Consider the following 14,341-nt stretch of genomic DNA (forward strand, 5'->3'; position numbering starts at 1 on the left):
CTTTGACTGGGCCATTTTGCGTGACTCGAGATTTCATCATGTTTCTGAAACAGTTCAAATCTCTATTGTATTCAAGTATAACATTGGACTATATGTTAGCTAATCCGGGAAATCACGTGATCCCAAGGGACCGATGTACATATTCTGTAGGCGTTTGGACCTGGTATAATTATCAATTTCTAGCAGACGACGCCAATAGACATTAACTATTTGATTGTCAATCTTTGTAGGGGAGAAAAAAAACGCTTGAATTTGTTATACCTTCGTAAAATATGATTTCGTAAGGCCAAATAAAAAATATCTGCGTTTCCGGTAACCCGACCGACCGTATAAACCCCGCCAACACTACTTATTTTTTGGCATTTTCAAAGAAACTCGAGTAAATTCTCTCAATTTTACCGTAGTTTATGGGTCTCAGACAACAAAAGAAAAATAAAAATGCCCCTCGACCTACCTACCATAAATTTCGACGCATGTTGTCGGAAACACGCACATTTTTTTTAATTTGGCCTAATTAAGTCATTTCGCCGACCGTGTTCTCAGTACTAAACAGTTCAAGCAGTAATGCAATAAAACACATGGAGAGCTATAGTAGACATACACAGCATAAAGGAAAGTTGAACAAATATTTGCATGATGATAAATGTTAAAATGTGTTATCTTTGTAGTCCATAAGCCTACTGCAATCCTGCAGCGAATACCTCTCCTGGAGGTCTACAGTAAAAAAGAAGATTTATGGGTAGCCTAAATGTCCTTACATATCAAAAATACCTTAAGCACTATTAGCAACAGGTGAGCATGTGCAGTACCCATCCCCGAATGGCTAAATGTAGGTTAACATGTAAGCTTAGGTGTATTTTCGATATCTGTACACCAATTTTTAGTCGCCTGGAAATATGGAATATTACTATAAGCCTAATAGGCCTAATGTAATGTAGGCACTGCAGTTAAGAGGAATAAAACACCTAGCAATCTATCATTAGTTTTAACCTGTTTTTCTTGGTGGACCCGGTACGACCTACACTGTAAGACCCTTTAAGCTGATCTAAAAGTGGAATACCATACCACAGAAGCGTTGAGTTTAATCGGGGTTTTGCTACCCATATTGGATGAGGCAGCTTGCAGAAACATTGGATCCTATGTCCCGGGGTTTGGCGTGTTACTCCAAATATTTTCATATGATGACACCGGGGTGGTCGGTGTGCCGCCCAAGTTGAAAATATATATCGAAGTAGCCTGTATTCTCCTAAAATGACCTATTAGCCTATCAGGAATTTTATGGAGATTTTTACCATTTTTCTATTGCATGAGGACCATTTCCTATGCTATCGACACAATTTAAGGGTTTCTGTGAAAAAATCGACCCAGATTTAGGGATTTTTTTAAAAAAAGGTGACCAATTCGGTCGGCACATAAGCTTAATTATCCGTTCGTCTTTCTATTATAGGAGTAGGCCTACCCCCGGGGAGGCCTGCGTAAGCTTATACTTTCACTTTAACATATCAGTAAAATTCGGCCGTTCATCCGAAGTCATGTAACGCAATCATTATGCAGATAGTGGACAAAAGTGGGTGTCTGCACTGGCTCAGCTGAAAAGTTGGTACCGCACGATCGCGGTGGTAACTTAAGCTTATAGCCGAACACCGCGGCACAGCTTTAATCAAACTTCACTCGTACCTAGAGCCTTAGTGCAGATACCCACTTTGGATAAAGGTCAAGGGAGGAACTGAACGTTCACAATATTTTTTCGCTTTCCAAAATGGCATTTTGCCGGATTTGCATCGCACACTTTTTGAAGACAAATTCACTCGACCAAATACTTTGTTAGATACTATGTGAATGCATGATTTCTTGCATTGTTTCCTCTGCAAATTGTAGCCTATTTCATTTTTGTCCAGCCCGCCTGTTACCGAACCGTACGTGGATAGGTAAAATTAAAACCAGAGGTTCCCGGTACCCGTACCTATAATATATGGTAGCTTTTCCCGCCCTGCCCAATAATATTGAAACAATGTAACATAATTAGTATTGTCACGCAAACAACTGTAGTTCATTGTTTGAAGCAAGACGCACCGTCAGCTCAGTGTGTGCACTTGGAACCACACGATGCAATGTATGAGGGGATGTCCTTCATTTTCTGAAAGTCTTTCCGTAAATTCTGAAAATTTCATAAATGAAATTAATTTGACATAGCATTGAATGATCAGGTGAAAATGCTTTCATAATTTCAATATCATTTGGCTGCACAATCACGCGAGACAAGGGTGTGCACGGTATATTGACCGCGACCATACTTCGGGATTACTACAGTCATATACCTACTTGTATAGGATCGTATGAGCATACCAGTTGGAAGTTTCAATTTTCGGAGAGAGGATTATTGAAAGGTAGGCCTTCATTTTCTGCACGCGATGGGTGAGAAAGATTGTCGAAGAGTGCTGGTTCACAGCGTGCGCGTTGTAGTCATAGTACTGTACGAGGCGACGGTTCCTGTCTCAGTATCCGACGCTCTCGATGTCAAAACAAAATGCTTGCTCTAACCTGAGATACGAATGTATATTGTCAGTGAATGCGGTAGCCAGACAGATTTATTGACAATTTTGTAGGTGTATATCAAAGTACCTGTCAAAACATATCACCAATTGTGTATGTGAATCTGCCACTGAGAGTTGAACTGCCGTATGACTATGAGTAGTGCAGTTTCACATACATCACAGAGTAATATCAGACAGAGTGGCAACAGCTATTGTAAACTTTAAGGCGTGAAGCGGTTACGTAAGCAATCCATGTTTGCCTCGCCTCACGAAGCTCTTGGCTCTCTTTTCCGAAGAGTGCCGACCATGCACCCTTCGGTAATTTTCGGATTTTCACCAATTGTTAAGCGAAAGTATGTTCGACAAAGCTTGTGTTGTTGTTGTCGTGTGGTGCTGATCGGAATTGATGTGCTGGCGAAAACGGGAGTGTTTTGAGCTTCAGGAAAGTGGGTTTTACCGTTTTAAAAAATTCCTCTAATATTTTTATGAATATATAATGAGTGTGTTTGAACCAAATTTGAAAGTCTTTTATCGATACTGTCTGGTTTTACTCAATGGTTTACGGTCAGTCATACCGTCTTTTACACGTGCGCCAAGAAAGGACATGTTTATGAAACTGCTGGCGTGTTATGTTTTGATTGGCGTGAGGCAGTGTTTCTGGCCTGAGAGCTCACAAAGTAAAATGGTTGCTACGCGACTGGCAGTACGATGCCATCTCGTCGTATGTTTCGCATAATCTCGTGTAATTATCAACCACAAACCAAGCCTCCAAAAAGTTTAACACCTTTTAAGCTCATTTTAATATGAAAAGCCAATAGTCTACCGAGACGACCATGGAACAAAGGCATGCAAGTGTTGCCACTCTGTTTATGTTACTCTGTGCATACATGTAGTCTGCAGATGGTTTAAGGACAGATATAGTCGTGTGTAGAACATTTAGATATGTGCCAATATGTTGATCATCATACATAATTTATTGCCTTCTGGTTATTCTAGTCATTATATAACATCTTATGGACATGAGTATGTTGTCTTCATGTTTGTTTGGTACCGCAATTTACCGTGGTATAGGTGTATTTTTATATACACTGGTCTCTGTTCTCATTTTCGACCGCGGGCCATCCGGGTACTTGCGGGTTCTTACGTCATTTTTGCGACACAGCGCCGTGAAAACAAATATTTAAGTTCGGATTTTTCAACCATCAAACCAATATTCAAAGTTTCAATATACATAAATGACATAACTTTTAGTTCTGCTTTTTTCCCATACAATTTCTGTATCTCTTCACCTCGTTCACATGCGTTTCACCTACTGACGTCACTCCGTGGTCGAGAATACATCGATCCCTTTGTCACGTCAAAGTTTGTGCACGACATTTCAAGAAATGTGGATGCTGTGGTTTTACTAGGTAATCACTATTCGCACAAAAACAGTGTAAGATGACATCTATAATTTATATTCAAAGTACGGGCGAAGAAAAGTCGATAATATCATGAGATCTATAAACCTTAAAAAACATTTGAATCTATATTTATGAGACCTTGGGTGAGAAATCAAAAGTTTCCCTGGCCTCAGCTGGATTCGAAGATCCCTGATTCATGTATCTCCTCAGGCGACGGATCTTTGTCTACTGTGCAACAAGAAACACTTTCCATGAGTACGGGAAATGCAGTCCTCAGGCTGATAAATAGTAGTGTATGTTACGTACTATGATGGGGGGGGGGGGATAAGGAAGACATGCGAGTTAGTTTATAAAGATCAGATATGTTCACCGATGTGCCGAAATCAAAAAGTCCTGGTTTAAAGTCGAATGGGACCCCTACATCACGACCTAAATGAAATCTTTTTAGGTCTAGAAGTCTACCACAGTCCCTCCAAGCAACCACATGTACTTGGAAGGACTCTGCGTCTACTAAAATAATTATCATGATCATTATATCCGCAAAGATGCCCGCTGCTGATGGATAAGCTGTGTTGCCCCTGCCGATAAAAATCAAGGCCTAATTAATTTTGCATTGCGAAAGATTTAAACAGATCAGTGCATGCTGTCTTACAGCTGTGCAGAGTTGTCATAAACTTATCACAAAGGCCATGAAACTTACAACAAAATCGATATTATTCAACGATAAAAAGTACAAAGTCTTATACTTAACTGCTTTTTAATTTTATACTTACTGGGTGTCTAAACGAAGCGGGCAAAACCTTCATTGGCATTTACTGACTTTATCAGTTTTTAAATCTGTTTCCATGTCATGTCCAGTTGTTTTCACGGTACCAGTTCTACTCAAATGTTTTAAAATAACTATGTCTGGACACCGTTAATTATCCTGTTTTGCAACTGGCATGGTGTGGGCATTTGAGCTATAGTACTATTTCGACAGCTTCATTGGCACGATGATTGACATTTATTATTGAATTCATGCAGTAGGCCCTATATACCATTTTGGTTTTTATTGTGATCATTACATGTATAGCTAGTTTCGTAGGATTCGAGTGCAATGTGTTTCCGGTGATATGCTTTGATATGAAATAATACATTGAATATCCCGGAATCTCAAAATGACATCTGTTGACTGATTTCAGTCAGATCGCTTATCATTTCAATAAGGAAGTTGCAATAACGTTTGATGATGTTGACCTGATTTTTATTCTACAAAATAAAATTTATGCGTTTTTTTTCTTTATCTCCCTAATTTATGCTGAAGTATCAAGTATTAGCCTTGAAAATATTGAACATTTGACACACGACAGCAATGAGTGCGGAGCAAATACTAGACAAATTTGACATGGTACGGGAAGTAAACAAGAAACTTGTGTCATTTCACAAACACAATAACAACAGTCAGATGATGGGACCTGTTTGTACCGGTGTCAATTGTCCGCGAAAAAAGAACTGCTTCAAACAAGTTGTGGAAGGCATTCTCTCTGCGCCGAAAACGGGAACAACATAAAAGAGGACATGCCCCTATTCCTGATATCTCCATAAGTGAAAGTTTGACAGTAACACGAGCTGTGTACGAGTAACTTCCACTATATTACGACTGGAAATAAATTCACAGTAACTACTTGTATAATAGATATTAGGTAAAATATTTCTCAATCAGAAGACGCCAATCTACATACCAAGCAATAGACGATGTTCCGCTGATTGCGAGATCTCGCGAGACTTTAATACATGCCCGTAGAAACAGGTTTCCAGCTGAGTAATACAAGTCAAACTTTGTATGGAACTAGAAAAAGTGCAAAACTGAGCAAAGATTGCAACTTCATATATTTTATGCAGTGTTTAACGTAATTAGCGACTTGTCCTGTTTTGCGCAGTTTGTCCTGTGTTGCGAGAACACGTCCACTGCGAACCACATATTCTCGCGATATCTCGGAATGTCTCGCGCGGTTCGGAACATGAGCAGTGCTACCACCAATTAACCAAATCACCATTGATCAGAAAATTGTCTGTTACTGTAAAAGGGTCAGTGTATGTAAGTTTTGGTGATTTTTTCACTATTTTTGCTTTTATTGTCAATTCCACGTTTTCTCAGAATCTTGCTACAAGTCTTCCCAAAGCATGTTGAAACACTTAGCGTGTCAACACAGCATCTATACGTATAAACTGCACTGGTGTTATTTTCATTTCAATCAGGGTCAACAAATTTAACACGATTAGAACTAATTTCTCTTAAATGTTAGGTGAAATATAGCCGAATTTTGCAATTTTATAAATTACTTAAAAAACAAGTGTATAACTTAAAAAGAAAAACAGATGAGCTTACATTTGCAGATTAAACCGATAATACTTCAGTATTCAATTATCCGTAATTAGTTCCAATCGTGTTCAATATAAACAATGCAGTTTACATACATACAGGCTGAATTAGGAAGCTAAACATTGCATATCTCAACATTCTCCGGGGATTAGAACAAGAAAATGTCATGACATTTTATAAAAAACAGTGAAAAACGTCACCAAAATTCACTGCTAATGGTTATTCACATGTAACCGTATGGCCTTAATTCATGGTTTCTCGGACAAAAACATCTTTCTGCCTAAAATTGGGGGCATGTAAAGAGAAACAGGAAAAAATGAGGGAGAGAGGGGTTCTGTTTGTCTTTTGCGCTGTTGACACAACAAACATTCAGCAATAAATGGGGACGTATGGAGATTTATCCTGTATAATTGAAATGTAAACTAAAATCCATATATAACATCCTATATGTATCCTGAAATGACTTACTTTTCGCTATCAAACTCCCCCTTTCTCTCTCTCTCTCTCTCTCTCTCTCTCTCTCTCTCTCTCTCTCTCTCTCTCTCTCTACATATTTAGAGTTTACATACAATACAATACATACATACATACATACATACATACATACATACATACATACATACATACATACATACATACATATATACGTACGTACATACGTACATACATACATACATACATACATACATACATACATACATACATACATACATACATACATACATACATACATACATACATACATACATACATACATATACGTTATTTATCAGTCTTCTCTTGTTTTACCCTCTTCGTTTTATATGTACCGTGCTTTCGCCGTTTTTATTTCAGACACTCCGGCAGCCATATCGTGAACACATTATTTTCTCAATGTGCCCATACCAAGTGCTATTTTGTATCCCATTCAACTAAAACTCGGTAATCTGAAATTTGAAGGAGTGTCAAACACAGCCTATTAAAGAATCTGCAAATATTTGCTCGAATTTCCATTTTCTTTACAGGACATCATGGAGCTGTCCTTTACAATTTTAGCACTTATTGTGTAATTTTAATATATAATTTAAAGAATCTTAATCCAAGTTTCCATATCCCTTTCCTATATTTTCACTTTAGATATTAATTCCCTAAGAACTATACTCATTGAGCTGCATTATGTACAATCTCTCACAAGCTGAACAAGTTTTTAAAAGCAGACAATGAGTCCTCGATATTAAAGGAATGATATTGCTTACATAATAACCCAAGGACAAGCTTGCAAGATGTTTACATTGAAAACATTACAAAACAAATATCAAACAACAAAGCAATGCAATTTGAGGTAAAAACATTGAAAATAGCATTAATAATGTTTTCTTTCGAGTCACCCAATCCAGAAATAGACCGACAGATCTATATAAACTTGTTTTGACAGCAGATAATGAAACGGGCATTTTTATTCCGTATTCACCATCTTGGATCACTCGAAGTTCACTGGGTAGGAAAAACATTTCTGCAGTTGATATTTTAAAAATACATGTTTCCTTTTGGCATCACCATTTTAGTTTAAGAATCCTCCAAGGAGGATTCTTACCCCAACAGGGAATGGGAAAGTATAAAATTCGATGTCGCAGTACTCATGGTTGTTATAGTAAATTGAAATTCTTACATCGCATAAAAAAAAGCTTTCTTGATCGGAATAATAATGAATGTAATCATTGATTGTCATAAACATTCCAAAGGTACGAGTCATCTCTACAAATTGAATAGTGTTTGCACTACTACACAGCAAATTATCAATATTTCCCTGGAAAATGTTATGACGCCAATGTTTTACAGGATATTATACGCAGGAAACCCTCATCCTTCTCTCCTATGTAAGCTCTATCTTTTGCGCCCACTCTGACGGATGTCCTTATGCTATGCCCCTCCCCCCACAATCAATACAAAGTTATTTGAAACATGACGATGAAGTTCGATCACTTGAGACCAGAGAGTTAGTCTTGCCAGCCTACTCTTAGTCATGCATCCAATTTTGTGTTGTCCCAGGTAGAAGGAAAAAAAGGTAAAACACTTAAGCATGTTTAATGTTTCATCTAGAGAGGGGGGATGGGGGATTCAACCTTTGTTGACATGTTGGCACCCCTAGTAATCTGTCAAGGGGGACCAGCCCTCCATGAAATGCTGCCAGTCACACCTTACTGATACAAGTAGAACACATGAACTGGTGAAATCCCCCCCCCCCAAAAAAAAAAAAAAAAAAAAAAAAAAAAATTCTGGTAAAGGGGAAAATCCCCCTGCTAATGCCATCCTGGATGAAACACTGCATGTTTGAAGTAGAATTTTGAGTCGGTTTACGAATTGCCACCGCACAAACGTGTTGTTAGTTATGTTACCTATATAAACATTTATTATACATGTGTACAACAGAATGTAATGGTGACGTGTCCATAGCAAAACGACACGAAATTGGAAGGTTTGATTTTGTGAATTTCTTGACGTTTCTAGCATATTGTGAACAGTAACAATGTTCTCTAGACCGACTCGAGAACTGACGGTGTAAACTAACCTTGTGATATCGCATTGCGGGCTAATAACGATAAGGCCAAGTAATTAAATTCTTTGTTTTGCGTCCACTCTAAATGGGAAAAGGTACGCGTCTAAGCGGCTGAAAAACACACACAAGAAAATTAACACAATGTAATTTGATTGCAGCAAATACAAAATTGTAACAAAATTTTAGTTCAGAAAAGCTAAGCGGTCATGTCCTAAAATTTCATATTCAAATACATTGTGTGTGTTTTTCATGAAAACCTTAAAAACCTACGCGGTTGGGGACGCAAAACAAAGAATTTAATTACTTTGGCCTAATGCACATTGCGGGACCCACAATGCCTTGTGTGTCAAAGAGCGTTTTGTTTGTTTGATTGATTCAGTGTTTAAAAGTCAGGGATTCAAAGACGTGACCGGTCCGTACACTTTGTGAACCTCAGCCAAGTAGGTTACCGTAAACACAAAAGTAATATCACAAGGGGTGTCCACAACAATTTTTATCATATTTTTGAAGTATTAATAAAGACAGCGATCTGTTCCCTTAAACTTTTGCAGCCTCCCTAAACAAGCGATCTGTTCCCTTAACCCTTTCACCCCTAGTTCCCTGTATACAGGTCCAAGATCACCATTGATAACAATGGGTTTGGGTGGAACCATGGTGGTGAAAGGGTTAAACTTTTGCAGCCTCCCTAAACAATGTCGTAGTACATGTATATGGATGCGTCCAAACTTATTGAACAAAGTCTAGTGGTGAAAGGACAAATTGTAGTCGACGTGACAACTTACAAGTCAGAATCATCATCTCAAGTGAATAGATACGTGCAGTGTACCTTTGTGAAATGAGAGCCGTTGAGGAAATGAAAGCTTGACATGTAAAAGTTGAGAGCTTTGGTGTGATTGTGTCTACGCTTGTCAACAATTTTAGATGTATTCGTGGTGACTTGAGTAAGACCACGTACACGCATCTGTTATTGAATGTAATGCAATATGTTGATCATGAATTCTTTCATGTACATATGTTATTGGAACTCTAAAAATCAAACACTGTCTAGACTGTGGACAGCTGTTTGTTTCTGTTGTGGCTTTGCTTAAACCTCCGGGCGAAAAATTATGGAGCGGGCGCATGCCGCACGTAGGCATCCGTCTGTGGGAGAATCTATCGGTTTATTTGATGTTGTCAATGACACATGGCAGGTGCCAATCGCAGGCACGTCCGATCCGCTCTGTAAGCGTCAACAGTAAATGACGAACTTCAAGAGACTGGCGTAGAGTCTCATCGCAATCAACATATACTATCTTGAGTTGATTTGAGTTAATTTCTTCTCTTTTACGGTAAATACGAGACATTAGAAGTAACCACACAACTCGTGCACATACGAATGATAACCCTCACTTCGAAAAAGTCAATTAACCTAAAATAACAGCTGTAGAACTGTGAATATTAGGTCGAAATGTTTATAGCGTGTTGATGTCCAGAAGTGTGTACACAAGTTCATTGACCTTGAATAAATTGAATATTTTAAAGGGACATTAGCTGTAACTTTTAACTAATTTTTCACTACTCTGTTTCAATGTATCAACTACAGAATTTTACTATAATCCGATCATCATGACCAATGCCCGGTGTCTTGCTTGCCAACACAGCCTGTGTATGTGAAATGACCATTGTTATTGTTGATAAATGTATTCTAGTCCGGACCTGAATACAAAATTTAAACAATAACAATGCAGATTATACTCATATAGGGTATATTTATGAGCTAAATATTAGGAATTTCTCCATGGTTCAGGGACTCAAACCAGAAACTACAGATAATACACAGAACAAACAAAATAAATAAAAATGACCGAAGTTACAGCTAATGGATCTTCAAGGCTCAATCAGCTTTAAATTTTGATGTATTTTCAACTACCTTCTATAGCTTTTTAAAAGTCCTGTCTTGTTCGACTCCTAAAATCATGTTTAGAATACATGATTTCATACAACACATTTAGCTTTTCCCTGAACTATAGTTCATTATGCTTTAGATTAAACATTTCGAATCCTTGGTTTAATCGTGATACGGTGTACAAGGGACGAGATCGCTGTCTTTGAACTTCACTTTTGTTGATTTTGTTTTATTTGAGAGGTCAATGATGTTGATTGGCATCTTGACAGATGGCGAGGGATAGTCTACAAAATTATAACCTACAGAACCGCTAACGAGGAGTATGCATAAAATGGCGACCATCTGACTTGTGAGATCTTAAAAATAGATGCTGAACCGTGTAACGCTAACAGTTGTTCACGCAATATGCAAACTTTAACAGCGCGGCTATTATCTTTAGCAAGTAACAACACAGGAAAGCTTTGCCCAAGTTTTTAAAGATTAAGAATGGAAAACTGCTCATGTTGACTTCCTTTACAGAGTTTTAACATGGCAATGAAGCAGACAAATTTCTCAACTGTATCCCAAAATGACACATATTAGGCCTATACGTACGGTTTTGTTTGTGCACACCTAGCATGTAGTTTGTTTTTAATTTAAAGAAGTGCATTATTACCACAGTCGGTGACGATTCGGCAGCCAAAAAGTAGTTAGGTAGCGGTAAAAGTGTAGTCTACTGATAGTCTAGATTCTCAGATTGTGACGCGTTCTTGTCTGGGCAATGACCCGCTTTGCATTTGACGCGTACATGTGGTTCGGCAAATTTTACCGCGCACGGATCGCATTCCGTTGCAAGTGCGTGTTCTATTTCGGGGCAACGTTATTCCGGAATTACAACACGAGAGCTGTTGTTTTCTTACAGAAATTCCAGTGCCCACTTGTGCATTTTTTTCAAATAGTGATTGATGCATGTCTTGTACTGATTACGAACGAACTATCGCTCTCTCTCTCATCGATTTTTGACAGACAGAACCCAAGAAGCCGGCAATGACGTCATCAGCACACGAGGAGTTGTTACCTGTATGTGCGACATCCAACGGTAGAAACAAGACGCTGGGAAATGGAATAGCTACCAGGACAAATGTAGGAGAAATATCAAAAAAGAAAACACTTTTAAGTCTGATTTTATTTCTCTTGGTAATGACTATTTCAGCGTATGTGTCGGTAGTTGTTAATGACGTCAGACCTGATCCTTCGAGGCACCCGCCACTACCGGATGTTGTGTTACATTACATGACTTTTCAGGTTTACCCAGAATACATTTGCGCTGCCTCGCTGGTGTTTCTTGCAATAACATTCCTGATCACAGCATCTATGCACAAATATAGGTGAGTAAAATTGCGTATTTGTCTTTTGTCAACGCATTCGTTCTGAGTGTCCATAACAACGGCCAATCATAAAAAAAAAAAAAAAAAAAAAAAAAATATATATATATATATATATATATATATATATATATATATATATATATATATATATATATATATATCAAGGAAGAGAAACGATCTCGAGAATTCAGGAGGTGCGTGATTTCTTTTATTAACCATAACTTTAAAAAGTTTCATCAATTTCAGAGGACCATCAGACTAAATAGTAGGAAAGTTAGACGTAACCCTTTCAGTCTTTGTATAATCCACGTCCATTGATATCTGTAGATTTCGATTTACAATTAACCCTTTGAGTGCTGTATTTTTTCCCACCAAAATTTTAGTGCAACATTTTACCAATTTTTATGAACTTTTCTGTAATTCTTGTGATAATTTTGGACCAAAGGAACTAAAGATTTCATTGGCCACAGTTTTTTAGCAAAATTTTGACAAAAATGTAACAAAAATTGACTAAGGTATATTTTATAAGGGTGACAAAAATTGATTTTGGCGCTCAAAGGGTTACTATGGATAAAATGCTTTCTTTACATCCGTAGCAAAGGTTTTATCTCACTGATCTCACTGTCGTGAGCGGCCCTACCTTTATGTACCCGAATATCAATAGTCATGCTGTCCGCCTCTTTGTATTTCTGACGCAAATCCCTGAGTTGCCAGGAAACTTGGCTTACCACCTCCAAGTTTTAGTAGCAAAAGTAAGAACACTCGTAAGTAGGGCAACATACTGCTATGGGGGAGTATTCTTAGATCTTGAGGGGGGGTGGTTATGCATGCTATAAAGGATGAAAAAAAAATTTCAGAGCGAGATTTACGGTGAGTTTTTTTGTAAAATATTCATACTCTGCCAACTTCTGAAATAAATACAATTTGAGAGAGAGAGCGAGAGAGAGAGAGAGAGAGAGAGAGAGAGAGAGAGAGAGAGAGAGAGAGAGAGAGAGAGAGAGAGAGAGAGAGAGAGAGACAGACAGACAGACAGACAGACAGACAGACAGACAGACAGACAGACAGAGAGAGAGAGGGGGAGAAGGAGGGGGAGATCATTTTGATCACCCAATCAAAAATATAACGGTCCTTTTCTTGGTGGATATTGAGCGTAGCAAAGTTCAGAACTTTCATAAATGGGCTCCATTGTGATTTTTATGACACTAATCAGGTTATGCCGCTACTATGGCACTGGGTCGATCTAATCAATAGGGAGGTCTATAGGGGGTACGAAACCATTTATACAGTGATCAAGCTCAAGCAATCTACTTTTATGATCGCTGTGTACATGACTGCATATCACCATGTGGATGTATGTGTATATGTGCTTCAGCGTGTGCAGGGCCAATGGTCCAGATATATGCAGCTGGCTAACAAACGACCACCTGCAGTCATGCGCTGGTACTTTGCCATGGCATGATTCATGAATATTATTTTAGGGAGAGATATTTGTTTTGTTCCTGAACCCGTGCATATATTTTAATGTAATTGAGAAGCCCGACCACATTGAACACGTAAATCTATGGGGCCTGATGGCGTGGAAGTTAGATTTCTAAATTTTGGACTCAAATTATCATACGACGTAATTTTAAATGCGAATTTAATTTTCGCCGTAAGGAATATTGCTTCCCAAATCGCAAACTGATTTACGATACAGTAGCACGGCTTTGTCAGAGCTGAATGCTTCCCATTTTTACATGTTTATGCAAGCTCAGCGACTTACCTTTTCACAATAGTACTTTTCGACATTCTCTTGGTCGCTGACCTTCCGCTGTTCCCGTTTGTGAACTGCAGATATAAATAAACATCTGTTATGCAGCGACAGAAATATGCAAATTTTTGTTCTGTTGCAGTCATGGACAGTTGAATGGGGTTTTATTATAAGTGCCTACGTGGACAGAACTCATAAAGAATACGGAATCTACGGCTGATGTTGGATTTTGACTGACAAATACATTTTGATGTTTTAACATTTGCAAACTTATTTTAATAGACATGTGATTCTCCGAAGATACTTTGGCAGCATAGCCGTTTTATACCTCTGGAGGAATGTCTGTATGCTTGTGACGTCAGTTCCTGTAACACATTCCGACCTGGTTTGTGCCGCTAAGGTAATGACAGGGTGGGCCTATGGGACAGACATTCTGACTTTCAGTATTTGGTGTTGTTATTATTGCAATTTTGAAAGAGAATTGACTCCTTGAATAAAGTTTGA

General features: G+C 38.2%; 2 protein-coding genes across 6 annotated transcripts in view; one reads left to right on the top strand and one right to left on the bottom strand.

Moving 5' to 3' along the window:
* Positions 1 to 14,341, bottom strand: part of LOC139122663 (uncharacterized) — a 249,372-nt gene that overhangs the window by 195,751 nt on the left and 39,280 nt on the right. The window lies entirely within an intron of this gene.
* LOC139122649 (sphingomyelin synthase-related protein 1-like) overlaps positions 1 to 14,341 on the top strand; it is a 28,456-nt gene that overhangs the window by 6,138 nt on the left and 7,977 nt on the right. For 3 of the 5 annotated variants that reach the window (XR_011549511.1, XM_070688237.1, XM_070688241.1), the window contains 2 exons: positions 11,726 to 12,087; positions 14,120 to 14,237. Coding sequence is in view for 4 of the 5 variants with exons in the window: in XM_070688237.1 (XP_070544338.1) it covers positions 11,747 to 12,087; positions 14,120 to 14,237 (459 nt within the window). In the remaining variant the exon portion in view is untranslated. Of the gene's footprint in view, positions 1 to 2,303; positions 2,388 to 8,247; positions 8,344 to 11,725; positions 12,088 to 14,119; positions 14,238 to 14,341 lie in introns of those variants that run through there. The other 2 variants (XM_070688240.1, XM_070688239.1) reach the window with 2 other exon arrangements.

The sequence above is a fragment of the Ptychodera flava genome, chromosome 22 (assembly GCF_041260155.1).
Source record: "Ptychodera flava strain L36383 chromosome 22, AS_Pfla_20210202, whole genome shotgun sequence".
Classification (NCBI taxonomy): domain Eukaryota; kingdom Metazoa; phylum Hemichordata; class Enteropneusta; family Ptychoderidae; genus Ptychodera; species Ptychodera flava.